This window comes from Balaenoptera borealis (assembly GCF_965194805.1).
Source record: "Balaenoptera borealis genome assembly, chromosome: 16".
NCBI classification, from domain to species: Eukaryota; Metazoa; Chordata; class Mammalia; order Artiodactyla; family Balaenopteridae; genus Balaenoptera; species Balaenoptera borealis.
Window position 1 is genome coordinate 28,702,975 of NC_138872.1, and position 16,065 is coordinate 28,719,039.

General features: G+C 40.9%; 1 protein-coding gene across 3 annotated transcripts in view; it reads left to right on the top strand.

Annotated features, from left to right (window-relative positions):
- The window catches only part of PSMF1 (proteasome inhibitor subunit 1), a 54,692-nt gene that overhangs the window by 37,284 nt on the left and 1,343 nt on the right, over nt 1-16,065 (top strand). For all 3 annotated transcript variants that reach the window (XM_082361035.1, XM_082361036.1, XM_082361037.1), the window contains 2 exons: nt 14,172-14,225; nt 15,365-15,523. In XM_082361035.1, coding sequence (XP_082217161.1) covers nt 14,172-14,225; nt 15,365-15,523 — 213 coding nt within the window. The remainder of the gene's footprint in view (nt 1-14,171; nt 14,226-15,364; nt 15,524-16,065) is intronic.

The following is a 16,065-nucleotide window of genomic DNA, read 5'->3' on the forward strand; positions in this document are numbered from 1 at the left end:
CTTTTTTCCTTTTCGTGTGTCTGAATTATTTCCTAAGATTCCTTTTGTGGGGAGGTTGTTCCAGGTTGTGAGACCAGCAGGCCAGAGGCATCAAGGTCTGAAAGCATGGGACTGTCCCTGAATTTTGTCTAGAGAAAGAATTCATGTCGGAATCCTAGGATATAACAGCTGTGAAGGAGAGGACCCTGATGCCAAGTACATGAATCTCCCCCATGGGCAGTTGGAAACCATTGAAGGATGCTGATGAGAGAGGATGTTAGTGTCTTTGGCTCAGGATCCTGGCAGATTGGAGGGAGTGAGGCAGAGGGCCAAGCCTCATCACTCCTGTATACCACTCTTAGCAGATGGAACTTGTTCCCCTTCTTTCTGCTACCTCACCTACCTCCCATGTCAAGAAGAGAGTATTATATGGCAGTTAGCAGCACAGGCTTTGGAGGTTGATCACCTGGGTTCAAACCCTAGCCTTGTAGCTTTGCCTGTCTCTCAGTGAGCACAGTTAGCCTTGGTTTTCTCATCTGCACCTTGGGAATTATTATACCTGTCTCAGGTTTCTTCGCATGGAATATGATGATGTCACGTATTGAGCTCATTGCTCAAAATATAGTAGATGCTCAAGAAATACTCAATGGATCCTATTCAGGTAGCAAGCAGAGATGAGAAAAAGACTGAAGGTATAATGACTAGAGGGTTCCCCGAAAGAGAGAACCTTCTTTTATTTTTTTTAAATACATAGTCTGTTCCTCCTAGAAAAGGATTTGATGCTGTGGAACCACTTAGGTGTGAGAGTATCGACCCAGAGGGTGTGCTGGGCAACTACATTTAGGCCCAGGACCTTTATGGACATTGTTTCCTCTGTCATCATGTTGGCCACCACTTATCGAGGATAGGAGAAACTGCCATTTCTTGGCTGTCCACCATGTGTTGACCACCATACCAAGTGTTTTCATTTATGGTTGCTCATCTTCCAGGCGGTCCTACACGGAAATCAGCAGCATCCTTACTTTTACAGAGCAGTATACAGTGGATAAGGGAGGTAGCATAACTTCCCAGAATTATCTAACTGGGAGGGTGAAGACTGGAGTTTGCCCCTACATGGGACTCAGAAGCTTATGCTTTCCCCATTGCACCCTTCAGTGTTAGTTCATGTAATCAATTTGTGTACAAGTTCAGTGTAGTGAGTGCACACTGATTATGGAGAAAAATCCATCCACTAACCCCGCTCAGTTAGATCTTTCTCAGGCAAGCTTATCTCCCGGGACTGGGACACTGAACTAGAAGAGGAGGTGGAATGTTTAGGAGGCTTTTTGTCAGCCACTAGCGAATTGACAGGTCTTGCCTCTGTAGTCCCCTTCACCCTCCACCCCCACCCATTGCCAGCCCCCTTCCTCTGTCAGCACAGATGCCTATAATGACGACTTCTTTGTGAGAGCCCCATCACTACCATGTTGCTGGGCAACCAGCCACTCACACTTTCACCTTTTTGTTTTTCCCACAAATGCCAGATTTAAGGGTGGGGCCTTAGGGCAGGAAGAAGGGAAAGCAGGAAAGCAGAGGGCCCATCTGGCTGCTGCAGGTTGTTAATTACCCTATCACTGAACAGCCTTGGCTTACATTCTGAGTAGGAAACAACAGCCTCTGCCCCTTCCCATAGGATACAGTTCTGTGTCTCACCCCTCACTTTCCACACCATATTGCCTGTCCCACACCTGGAAACCTCCAGATGCTAACTGAAGTTGGGATGTCTTGCTTCACTAAGTGTGTGGTGATGTGTGTCCAGACCTTGTCAGAGGCTATTGGTGTGATGCTGGTATAGATGGAGAGGACATTCCATTGTGATAGAGAATTGAAGGTGAAGATTAGGTCTGTTCTACTCCTGAGATCTCTAGGGAAGAAATACTGAAAACAAGCCATCTCTAAGGGAATTTTTTTTCATCTAAGCCTAACTTTTTGTTGTTGTTGTCATTACAGTTCTAACCCATTTCCCTTTGCTCCATCTGTCCTCAGTCAGGAGACTGTATGCCCCAAATCTTGTTCTTTGTTTTGAAAAATCAAAATTTCCTATGCTTAACCAGCTTTGCTAAAACTAATCCTTAGATATAAAGCTCTTATTTAAGTCATTCAGAATTCATTTTTAATCCCATTCAGTCTATATCTTTACATATTTTCTAAATGTTCCCAATATTTGTGTTTCACATTTTCTTTTTAAAATTTTGTATTTTGTTTACTAAGGTGGTAAACATATACTTTTTAGTATCTGATACTTTGTTCTACTAATATATGCTATGCTGTAGTTTGCCTAACCTCCACAGGGAATTTCAAGAATGTCCAATTTTTCATTTTAAATAGTACACTGAACATCTGTATATAAATTTTTTATTTCCTGGAGTTATATTTTCTGTGCTGGCAGATCTCAAGCTTTTTTGTCTCAGGAACTCTCTTGCATTCCCCCAAATTATTTAGGACCCCCAAAAGAGCTCTTGTTTGTTTGAGTTGTATCTATCAATATTTACCATATTATAAATTATAGCTGAAATTTTTAATTAAAAATTTAAATTTTAAATTTAAATATACATTTATTCATTCATTTAAAAATAATAATAAACCTGTTGTGTGTTAACCTAAATAACAAATTTAATGAAAATAACTATTTTCCAAATCAAAAACTTAATGAGAAGAGTGACATTGTTTTCATTGTTGCAGATCTCTTTAACAGTGGCATAGAAGACAGCTAGATTCTCATTTCTGCTTCTGCATTTAGTCTGTAGGTGATAATGTTTTTGTTTAAGCCTTAACATAGGTTGTTGGAAAAGAGAGTAGTAGTAATTGTGAATATTCTTTGCATTATACCAAAACTTGATAAGTGATAGTTTCTTTAAGGTGTTAAGGTAAAACAATAAAATAGCCAGTTACTACCAACAAAACAGGTTTATCCAGGAGCAGCAAAGAATTGCAGTTTGGGACATGCAGCTGTGGTTCACCACATGCAAGTCTGGTAAAGCAAAGGAGAAGTTCTTTTATAGAGAATAAGGGGAAGTTGGGAGGGGCTGTTATAAACCTAAAGCCCATAGGAGAAAACTGGGAGTTTGCAGTATAGTGGCTTTTCATTGGCTGAGTTGTGAGATTCTTTCATTGGCTGAGCTGTTGCCAGACAAGGAGAAAATCTTTCTTCCTCTTCCTGGCAGTAGTAAAGTAGTATTACTTCCTGCGGGAGATGTAAGGTACTCTCTTCCTGCTGGGGTCTGTGTTGATGTCAAGTGATTCGTGCATGAAGGCTCTGCTCTCCCTTCTGGCCTCTTGATTCCATTTTAGTTTCCCTTTATTAATTTTCACAAAGGGTTAGTTGCAATGTAGAATCTGAATCTATATCAGTGAACTTTTTGTACATTATTACATTAAAATCCACTGCTCTATCATGCCCTTTTAATGGATCTTTTACTAGTGCATGCTATTGGGAGATCATGAATTGGTTATTTGGAAACTGTTGGTCCACTGAGATGTGCAGATTCGCTAAACGTTGACACATTTTATTACACAATATTTTAAAAATCACATTCATCAATATTACCGATCTCATCAGCATCAGTATGGGAGAGCTGTCAAGCTAGTGGTGAATACAAATTTCCAAATTGCTAATTTTCACTTGAAAGCTTGAATTTTATCATTGGCAACATATACTGTCAGTTATTTTCCTTGAAGTAACAGGTTCACATGGTTTTCAAGAAAGTATCAACTGTGTAGCCCAGTCTGAATAACCATGGTTTGTTTGTCTGTCAGTCATTGTTTTGTATAAAAATGGTTTTCCATGAAAAAAACGGCTACTTCAGCTAGCGACTTAAACAACTGCACGAGTACTTCTCTTTGAGACAACCGTTGTATTTCTACATGCAACAGAAGTACTTTATGCATATTTCCCATTTCATCACACAGAATATTAAAAAGAGGTGTACTCAAAGATCGAGAGTTTAGAACACTTGGTAATTTTTAACGATTCTTTAAGGACATTCTGAAGCAAAACTGGATGGGGGTGGGAGTGGTCGGAGTGGCTGGTGAGGGAGGTTACAGTGACTGCTAGTTGAATGCTTCTGCTTTGATTCATGCTAAGGCATCAACTGTTTTACCCACCATTGCTTTTGCACCATCAGTGCAAATATCAACACAGTGAAAAAAGCAAATAGCTTCTAAGATGAAATAGTTTTGACCTCATGGACCCCCCCTGAAATGAGAGTCTCAGGAACCCCCCAGGGGTCCATGGACCACATTTTGACTCTTTTTTTTTTTTTTTTTTTAATGTTTACAGGCCCATTTGAATTTACTCTTTTGTGAAGAATCTATTCAAATCTCTTGCTTATTTTTCTGTTGGGTTGTCTTGTCTATTTTTGATTTGAGGCATTGTTTATATAGTCTGTATTTAAGTCCTTTGTCAGATACATGTATTACAAATATCTTCCCTCTTGTAGTTTGTCTTTTCACTCTGTTAATGGTGTTTTTTAAATTAAAACATTCTTAATATTTTATGTAGTTTGGCTTATCAATACTTTCCTTTTATATGTGATGCTTTTTTGATCTGTTTGAGAAATTTTTGCCCTACCCCAAGGTCATGTAGAATTTCTCATATTTTCTAGAAGCTTTGTTGTTTCACCTTTTATATTAAGATAATCCATTTGAAATTAATTTTTATGTGTGTTGTGAGATAGATTCATATTTTAGCTTTGATCTAGCACCATATTTTGAAAAGAATTATCCTCTACCTATGCCACCTTAATAATTTTCATTTTTCATTACTTGTGAAACAATAATAGTTGCCCTCATTCTTTTCCTTGGAATGGAAGAAATCTTTATCCCTTTGATCTTTTTCCCATGGATGGCAAAGCTAGTTCAGTAATATTTATATGGCTACTTTTTATTGAATGCCAACTGTTGCAGACAACATACTAGTCATTTCATCCACATGCTTTTATTTAATCCTCTCAACCCCATGAGATCAGTAAGGGCTATCCCCCTTTTACAGTTTACATGAAACTGAGGCTCATGTGTAAGTAACTTGACCACAACCATTAAGGAGCAGAAGTTGTATTATAATAATAGAATATTGGATACTACTTATTAAACTCTTTATTGTGTACCAGGTGCTAAGCTTTTGTAAACATTCTCATTTAATCCATATAACAACCCTGAGAAATAGATACTATTGTCTGTATTTTACAGGGAAGAAAACTAAGGCTTAGAGATTTCATGATTTGCCCTAGGTCAGACAGCTGTTAAATGGTGAAGCCTGAATTTGAACTTGGGTCTAACTCTGAAACCTTTGCTTTTATCCTCTACACAATTTCTTAGCCCCAAGTGGGTCTAAGTGTCAATTATGTGTCAGATACTGTGCTAGGCACTGGGAATACATGATGAGGTATGGACCTAACCTTCAAGGAGTTCACAGTCGATTAGGGCTGATGGCCCCTTTTATTCCAGACCGTAACTCTTTTTAAAATCGTGAAAGAAGTATGTCTGAGGTCTTCTGCTCAGAGAAGGTTGATTATTCTGAAGGACTGAGTTGAGATAGGATATAGAAGGAAGGGCTTCACTGAGATAATGCATGATGAACTAAATTTTAAAGGACTAATAAAAAATCTGTAGTATTGGGAGTAATTGGCATTTGTGGCCAAGGGAACAGTGGGTACAAATGGGGCTATGAAATCATCTTATCATCGTGTGTGTGTGTGTGTGTGTGTGTGTGTGTGTGTGTGTTTATAGGCAGGGGATGGATCAGGGGGTTATATATTACTTGTGCTGGCATGTGAAGGGAGAATAGGTGAACATGGGGGCCACATCACAAAGGGCCTTATGTGCTAAGGAGCTGGGTTTGATCCTGGGGTAATGGAAGCCATCAAAATGTTTTGGTTAGAAAGTGATCCATTTGGGACCCCTTTAACCATTGACTTTTTTTTTTTTTTAAGGAATCCCACTTGGATTCTGGCAACTAACATAGGTAATATTTATTGAGCCTTTACTGTGTGCTGAGCTATTACGTTAAGTATAAAATATAATCTCTTTTAACCTTCATTAACAAGAGAATGAGAGATAGGTGCTAGTGTTATCCCCATATTATAGAAAAGAAAACTGAGACACAGAGAGGTTAATCAACTTGCCCAAAGAAACACAGCTCATAAACACCGGTGTGGGATTCAAAGGGGTATTTTCTCCTTTTGACACCTATATCAGCAGTTGCTTCAAAAGAAACTGTCTTGGCTTGGATTATTCCAAGAACAAAGAGAAAGCTAGTATGGTTGGAGCATGGTGGGGTAGAGTGATGGGAGATGACACTGTAGGGGTAAGCAAAGGACAGTTTGTGTAGAGCCTTGGGGTCATTGTCAGGAGCAGTGGGAAGCCACTAGGTGTATTTAGGAAGAGAGGGACTTGATATTATTTACCTTTTTTTTGTTTTTGTTTTTAATTCCTCTGGCTCCTTTGTAGAGAATGGATTAGAGAGGGACAAGAGTAGAAACAGAAAGACCAGGTAAGGGGCTGACACAGGCACCCAGGCAAGAAATAATGATGGTAGGTGGTACGTGGTGGCAGATATGTAGATGATCTGGGATATATTTGGAAGTATACTATGCAGGACTTGCTTATGGGTTGGCCTGATGGTGGGAAGAAAAAGCAAGGATGATGCAAGGAGGTTTTTTTTTTTAGCCTAAGTCATTTCTAATTTGGGGCTACCATAGGTAATGCTTCAGGGAACATACTTTTCATGCAACTTAGAACACATCTGAATATTTCCTTAGCATGCATTCCTGACAGTAGAATTAATATATTAAGGACTAAGCCTCTTTTTAAAGATTTTGATACGTATTGCCCAGTTGCCTCCCTAAACAGTAGTATTAATTCGCATTCCCCCTATATTTTGGTGTCATTTCCGCATCTTTTTCACTGCTGGAGTTAGTCTCTTTTTTCTTTTAAATTATTTAGAAAGGCATCATCCCCATAACATTTGTAAGCTAACTGAACCCAAATTCAGTTTCTTGTTACCCCATTCCTCGCTGGCTGTTGGCTGGAGGCCTCTCACCTCCTTAAACCTCTTGCATTTCTTCTCACGTGGCTGCCTCCATATTTAAAGCCAACAGCAGTGTGTCAGGTTCTTCTCATGCTTCAAATCTTCCCTTCCACCTTTACTTCTGCCACCAGCTAGAGAAAGTTCTCTGCTTTTAAAGGTCCATATGATTAGATTAGCACACCCAGATAATCCCCCCTTTTTGAGGTCAACTGTGCCAGAAAACATAAATGCAGGAGTGATTTCTCATCACACTCACAGATTCTGGGGATTAAGGGGTGTGGAATCTTGAGAGGGGGACATTTCTACCAAAGGCAAAATACATTTCCCCTCCCCCAGGGTTCTGAGGAGTCTTTTGCCGTTACTGTATCAGCTCAGCCTAAAATCTTATCTAAATCTCATCAGCTTAAAGGACCTAAATCTAGCCTTCTAAATCATCTAAATCAGGTACAGTTGAAGCTCCTGAGTACAACTGCTTTCTGTCTCTTGACCAGAGAAATAGGATGTCTGTTCCCATCATACAGTGGTCAGATGGGCAAAGAATAACAGTTACCGATTTCTAACCTGGAAAAAAATATGAGCATGAAAGTTTTTAATTACAGCATTATTTATAGTTACACATACCAGAAGCAATACACCAGTACCTACAGTAGAAGATAAAGTAAATTTTACAAATTTGCTTCACTTGAGTGACTATTATTTGGCCATTAAAAATGTTAATAGCAAAGACAAACAACATGAGAAATATAGGACACAAGTGGAGGAAAACAGTGAGATCTAAAATTATATTTATTATAATTGTCTAAAAATATGCTTATAAAAAGACTAGGAAAGAATAGCAAAAATAGTCATTGTGTTAGAGTCAGATGATGGGTGACATTTTTCTTATAATTTTTTAGTATATGCATATGTTTTCTTTCTCTTTCTTTTGAAAATCTTTGTTCACTTAGCCTAAATTCAGTATTTTCCAACCATTCTCAGTCCCCAGTTCACCTTTGAACTCATAGGATATCCTATCCTATGAGTTCATCTAGGGGTGGGGAAAAGGAAAGGTGTAGTGCCCTGCTTGCTCAGAGCACATAACTGGTGCTGTCCTTGTTTATGTGCACACACTGTTGTCTATAGCTATCAGCATTTCCATTTTCCCAGTCCTAAGTTTCTACACTTGGCAGGACAAGGCAAATAAACCCAGACCACAGAAATTCCCCAGCTGAACTTGTACCCTCGCTGGGAAGCAGCCTAGCCGTTGGTGCTCCCCAGACCAGCAATGCCAGATCATGTGGGAGCTTTCAGAAAACGAAGGATCTCAGGTCCCATCCCTGATCTTCTGAATTAAAACCTGCATTTTAGCAAGATTCTCCCACTGATTCATGTGCACATTACAACCTGAACAGAACTGGCCTAGGTGGTTCAAACAATGCCATGAAAACCGACTCAGGGATCAGGGTCTGGAAATCTTCAGGTAATTGCTGCTGGATGCACTGTGAAAGCACAGCCGGCACTCCTAAAGAACTCTGATGTGCAGATGGAGAGCTTTGCGTTCATGCCTGGTGACCACCATGCAGACCAGCAGCTGTGTTGAAAGCAGCCATATTGATGTTCTGTACCGGTTAAGAGCCTAGGTTTGGAAGACTCTGGTTCTGGAATAAGCACACTCCTTCCTGACTTTCCCATTGACTGCAGCTATATAGAATGCATGGAGCAATTATTGGAGGATGCTGAAAAGTAGTAGCAGATAGATTGGGAAAGAAGACCAGAGGTTGAAATTCCACCATACTGGCCTCCAGTATGAACTCAAGGAAGCCCAAAACAAGGAATTAGATATTGGCATGGAAAGAGAGCACTCCAGGACAGCCCTCCATTCTGGCTAAAGGAGTGGGAATGGGGTCTAGTGCTCAAGAGAGAATGGGGAAAATCTCCCCTGTTTCTTCTTCCTTTTCTCCATTGTTTTATACTCCAGCATGTGACAGTCCACAAACTTAAAACTGAGGGAGAAGACCTTTCCTTTCCAATAAGACTTGTGTCAAGAGTATGGAGTGGACCACTGTTGCTTTTTTTTCTTTCTTTGTTCTCCCTCCATTTGATATAGGCATGTGGACACAGGCACTGTCAGGGGAAGTACATGGCAGAGCAAGGTAAGTAGTGTCCCAGCTTTCTGGCCAGAGGACCAAAAGAGGAGCCCCAGGGAACTGGAAGGTACCAAGGAGATAGATCACAGAAACGGAAGAGTTCAGAAAGCAACTCCATAAAGTTATGGACTCCAGGCCTTACCTGCAAACTGTACATAAGTGGATCTGATTGTAAATAGCACACCAAAGACTTTGAGAACAGAACTACGGATAGCCCACTGCCAGGTCTCAGACTGACCACTGGTTAGCACATATGTGGTACACAACTGGATAGCACTGCAGAGGCTTTCCAAACAGAACTGACATTGAAACCTGAACTTGGATCCCAAACCCAGCTGGGTCGATTGCCTGCTAAGACAAAAATACCAGGATTCTCCCCAAACCTCATAAGTGTTCAAAATTATTGGGCCTACAAAGAATCAAGAAAATTTCAGCTCACAAAAAGACAATCAACAGATGCCAATATTCCAATGTGATGCAAATGTTAGAATAATTATGTGACAGAGATATAAAGCAGCTATTATAAAAATGCTTAGAGAAGTGAGGGCATTCTAGAAACAAATGGAATGATAGAAAATCTCAGCAAAGAAACAAGGTACAAAAAAGAACCCAATGGAAATTTTAGAACTGAAAAATAATAATACAGTAATCAAAATAATTTCACTGGATGAATCAGTAGCAGAATAGAGATAACAGAGGAGAGATTAAGTACTTGAACTAGATCAGTAGAAATCATCTGAACAATACAGAGAAAAAATATTTTAAAATAAAGTTTCAAGAACTGGCGGGACAATTATAAAAGAGCTAACACGGTCGTGAAAGTCTTAGGAGGAGAGGAGAAGGAGTGTAGTACAGAAAAATTATTTGAAGAAAATAATGGCTGAAAACTTCTCAGATTTGGCAAAAGACATAAACCTACAGATTTAAAAAGCTCAGCAAATCCTAAGTAGGATAAACCCAAAGAAGTCCATGCTCAAACATAATCAGATTGCTAAAAACGAAAGTCATGAAAGCAACTAGAGAAAAACACACATTGCTTATAGAGGAATAAGAATTTGAATGATTATGGATTTCTCATCAGCATACGTGGAAACCAGAAATAAGTAGACCACCATTCTTAAAGTATGGAGAAAAAAGGATTGTCAGACCCAGAATTCTATATCCAGCAAATACGTCATCTTTCTTTCTGAAGGATTTTAAGATATTTTTAGTAAAAGGATACAAAGAAAATTCATAGTCAACAGATCTTCTCAGAAGGAGTTGCTAATGAAAGTTCTTCAGACAGAAGGGAAGGGATACCAGATAAACACTTGGAACATCAGGAATAAAGGAAGAGCAATAAGAATGGTAAATATCTAGATAAACATAATAGACTGTTCTCTTGACTTCTCTAAAACATGTTTTATAATTGAAAGCAAAAATTAGAACAAATTCATTGTAGTTATATATGTCATATAATATGACAATATTGTATGTTATATAAGACAAGGAAGGTGAATGAAAGGACTTAACTTATGCTGATAAGGTTTCTACCTTCTACTTGAAATGGTAATATACTATTTCTCAGTAGACTGTGAAAAGTTACATCTGTTTATTGTAATCCCTCAAGCAACCACTGAAAAAACTACAAAGAGATCTAGTCAAAAACTCTGAAGTTGAATTAAAAAGAGAGAAAATAGAGGAAAGAAAGAGAACAATTGGAAAAGCAATAATAAAATAGCAGATCTAAATCTAAACATATCACATTAAATGTAAATGGTCTCAACACAGCAATTAAAAGGTCATGGCTTTTGAAGTTGGGTAAACCTAGTGTGAATTCATTCTTGGCCACTTACTACCCATCTGGCCATGTGTAAGAACACTTGCTTCTCTGAGCCTCAGTTTCCTCATTTGTAAAATAGGAAAAAAATTGTACTTAGAGGGCTATTGCAAAGATAAAACAAGGTAATGTTTATAAGGAGCTCAGCACATCCATCTGTTTAAAAAGTAGGGGAAATGCATATTTGCTCATATATGCAAAGTATCTTCGGAAGAACATACAAGAAACTGATGTCATTAGTTGTCTGTGGGTAGCCTGGAGGTCAGGGCTAAGAGGGAGATTTTTTTACTTGTACAGGTCCACAGTCTCTTATCTTACAACTCTGAAATCAAAAGAGCTCTGAAAACCAGGTGTTGTTGATTTTTTTATTTTGTTTTGTTTTTTTCATAAGATTGGTGCCACACCTTGTTTGGTAGCAAAACCTGAACTGAGGTGGCATGAAGCGCCTTATATGTTCATTTTGTGTGAATTCTCATTCATTTTGCAGAAATATTAGGGTATTGGTTATAGGGTACTACACAATAATATGTTAGGTATATTCATCTGACCTTTCTGAAACATGAAAAATTCTGAATTCCAAAACACATCCAGCCTAAGATTATGGATCTGTGTATCCTTTGAATTTTGAATTCAATCTGTGTATTGTTTTGAATTTTGAAACTGGTGAAGGCATTACCTATTCAGAAAATTAAATTTTAAAAACTAAATTTAGCATGGTGCCTGACACAAAGCAAGCTGTCAGTAAATATCAGCAGCTGCTATTATTCCATTCTTCCAGGCCTTTCCTGTCAACAAATCTGTTCATGTCCAATACTATGTTTCACCATGACAGCAGACTCTTTGAGTGTGACTACTTAGATTTTCCATCGTAAAAGACTGAGGTGCAAAGGTTTTGTGACAGACCCCTGCCAACCAGCCAGACAATCCGCCACCCAGAGTCCTGAGGTTTTTCCTGTTCACCAGACCACCTCAGCCATAAGCATGGCGTCAACAGGATTTGTGTGCCCAAGGGAGGCGTGTTGTTTTTATCTAAGAGGAGAGGAGAGCACATAAGGAGGAATTGTGTGTGGTCAGGATCACCCCCAAATCCCAAAGGGCCTTCAAAGGGCCCCAATCCCAAAGGGCCCCTTTTGAAGCTGGGCCTTACTGTCCAGTGGGCCCAGCTAGGCAGTTGCGCCTACAGCATTTAGTGTACAGCACTCTCTTTCAGTTGATTACCAGATGAAGTTTTAGGGGCTTGATTCTAGAGACCGTTTACAAAAATTAGCTTCTTCTTTTTTTTTTTTAATCCCAAGAGCCTCATTCAGGATATCCAGTACTGAGACTATAGGATCTGGGTGTGTATATAATGAATATAATGAGCTCACAGAAGTGTGCATGTGTTGCACTTAGACTGTGTTGAGTGTGAGCCTAAAGGATATGCCGTGACAATTGCAAGAATGCAGATTGTTGGGGTGGGCCTGGCAGCTACCTTTCTAGCCTCCATTGTGCTCTACCTCTTCTTTCCTCCCCACGCTCTGTGGCCTAGGAGAGAAAAACAGAGATGGCTTCATGTTTCAGGAACCATCAAGGCTCTGTTTTCCAAGTCATTTTTATAGCCACTAGAAGCTCCTTCTGTTTGCTGCTCTGTAGGGGGCAGTTTGTGGAGATAAGTGTAAAATGCTTGCTGCCCTCTGCACCACTTGGTCTGTCCAGTGAGGCAGGTTGTTGGGAGGCCACCAGAAAGTTTTAACTGCCAGCTCTATGAACCATGGCTTGGAAACAATAACCTAGGTCAGGAAAAATTGCTTCCCTTGGAAGCCATGTCCACCTAAATCATGGTGTCCTTTCCAGCTCATAAGGTAGAACTGACTGGAGAAGCACCTACTTTTGGATTATTTTCCTAGTTGCTTAATTAATGGCGTCTTACCTGTAAGCTTTGATTAGCTGCTGTTTACCAGGCTTTTCTGAGGTCTCCCATGCCCCAGAACTGTCAGGTTTGTATTGCTCACCAGGGCTCCAGGCAGATTCCAAAGCACACTTTTTCAAATACCAAATCTTCTTTGTTTTATTATATCCATAGCCATATCCTTTATAGAAAAAATAGGAAAGTATAAAGAAGAAACTTCTCCCATGTGTAACTGTCACTGTTTAAATTTTCAGTTATGCTTCTTTCTCGTTTTATTTATACACACACACACACACACACACACACACACACACACACACACTTTTCATAGTTGATTTCCTAGGCTATTGATAATCCCCTTTTCTCCCACAGTTAACACTGGAGCATAAACATTTTTTCACATCATTTTAAAACATTCTAAGAACATTGTTTGCATGGCTGCATTACCATGATCTGCCTAACTGGTCCCCATTTACAGCCAATCCTGTTCCCTTGCTTAAAGTCTTTATGATGACATTTTCATTTGAATTATGTATTATTTTTTTAAGATGGATACCTAGGCATAAAATTGTCAGATCACAGAATGTAAAGATACAGAAGGCTTTTGAGAAGCAGGTATATTTTGTGTGTATATATATATTAGTATAGACTTAGTCTCCACAAAGCACGCACTGATTTATGCTCCTGGCTCCTGCAGTCTCAGTGTGGGCAAAAATTGGTTCTTGGTTGGGGGGTGAAAAAAATCTTCGAAATTACAATGGTTTGTGGCTATCCAGTGCAGTATCTGTGATATTAACATTTCATGCAGGGGCCATAATGAGAAAAAGGTTGAGAAGCACAGTTCTAGTTGTATATGAGCACCCATCTCACTCCACCCTTTGAAGCTTTTAAATCTGAGCTTTTGGTTTGGGGTTTTAGAATAGTATTTTTCTGATCTAAATGTTCTTGGTTCTTTGTACACACTTTAGGAGCCTGAGAAAGGTATGAATAAAATAAAATTTATCTGGTTACCAATGTTCATATTTTTATCTTTCTACATTATTGAGATCCTCCATGTTTCTAGTTTTATGTCCAGCTCTTTTCGCGTAATTGCCATTGTAATAATTTCAGTGTTAGTCTGTGCCAAGGACCACTTTGAAATATCCCTTGTGTTCTGGTCTCATGCAGGGGCTTCCCCTGTCCCCCATGCCTGGGAGTACATTTGTGTCCCCAAAGGCATCAGGTTTGGACCTCTGGGAGCCCAGGCGCCAGGCTGCTCTGGGACTTTCAGTAACTGTCCCTTGTTTGTTTCAGGTGTGATCCCCTGGGCCCGTTTGCTGTCGGGGGAGAGGACCTAGACCCCTTTGGGTGAGTACTGCTGGGGAGGTGACAGCAACACGACTTGCTCTTACGGCCTTTCAGCCCAAGCTCATCTTCTAATTTTAGAGCTTGTCATCAGTCTTCCTTTGGGGTGAAGGAAGCAGTTGCTGCTGAGTGGCTGAGAAAGCGTTGCCGCTGTTCTGCTCTGCCACTCCTGGAGCAGTGCAGGAGGGCTCTGAGTGTTGGGGAGTGGCTGAGCAAGCCCAGTGGGCAGCTCCTCTGTTGTTTTCTGGCCCTGCTTGTTTTGATGGAAGACAGCAGCTGTCCCTTGGATGGAAGGATACCATGGGGATCTATCAGGTGCAGACTGAAGAGCACACAGTGGGCTACAGACCTGAGGGCAGTTCAGGGCTGTTCAGAGGTCACCTCACTTGGTAAGGGGAGTCTCTGATCCTCATTAGACTCTGGTGTGGTTCTTGTCAAGTCCCCAACAAAGTTATTTCAGCCTCAGCTAGGCACTTTCTTCTCTGAATGCTTTTAGATTTTAACCTCTGCTGCAAAGTGTCCCCAGCTTGAGTGTCTCACTTTTAGACCATGGGGAAATCATATAAGTCTGCAGTTAAGCTTGAACAGTGACTTCAAAGTTTGGGGAACATCAGCTTATTCATCCTAGTTTGAGCCATGAGGTCGGATCCATGGAACTCCATGAGGGACAGATGCTGTCAGGAGCCAGACTTGGGCAACCAAATTATGGATTGCCCTGCGACCCTTTAAGGAAACAGAGCAAAAAGCTAGCATCATGAATTGTCTCAATTCATTAGTCCTTAGACCTAAAGTAGTAGCCTGCAGAGCCTTGTGATGGTTCTGCGTTGACCTTGACAAGTTCTGGCACATGTTCTCTATCAAATTGTCCCCCTTGGGTGCAGGAGATGGCAGGGATCTCAATTTCGTGGGTTCAGGGAGCCTGTAGAGCTGAAAGTAGAGGCCACAATTGCCAGAGAAGGTGTGCTCTTTGTGTCGTTGCTCTTGCCCACTTCCTGCTGGCACTCAGGCAGCCATCCACATGTGTCTGCTTGAACCATCCAGAGTTGATGTCCCAGTCATTTTTAATCCATTCTCACCACCTTCACTCCTTCTCCAACAGCTGCTTGCCACATTTGCTTACCCATCGTTCCTTCTTGCCTCAGGTGTCGGAGAGGTGGCATGATTGTGGATCCCCTGAGATCCGGCTTCCCAAGAGCACTTATTGACCCATCATCGGGCCTCCCAAACCGGCTTCCTCCAGGCGCTGTGCCCCCGGGAGCACGCTTTGACCCCTTTGGACCCATTGGGACCAGCCCATCTGGGTAGGTATTCACTCAGGTATGCTGAGAAGTAGGACCTGATGGCAGCTCAGCTCAGCATTGCAGGAATGAAGGCGTCTGACGCCAGGCGCAGAGTCACCACTAACTCTGTCCCCTGCTGCCAAGAGAGTGGAGCCTCCTCCAGGCACCTGCCTGATGCCTCCCTGGAGACTTCCAGGAGCTTCCCATTCCTCAGTGCCTCCCTTCCCCAGCTCCCGTCAGGGAGGACTCAGAGGAGGGGTTGCTACTCACACTTAATGGACTTTTTGTAGGTGTCAGGAACTCATTGGATGCTTATGTCAACACTTGTGGGTAGATATTACTGTCCACATTTCACACATGCAGAAATCAAGGCCCTGAAAGATGAAGTAACTAATCCAAGGTGGGAGAATAAGAATTCAGACCCAACTCTAGAGTGCATGCTCTTGAACTGCACAAACCACCACATCATTCTGGAGGCAGGCTCCCTCCATTCAGGACCCTGTGTGCCTGTGTGCCCCTGGCTCTCCATCGCCCCAACTCACCAGCCCTTCTTTCCATTCCAG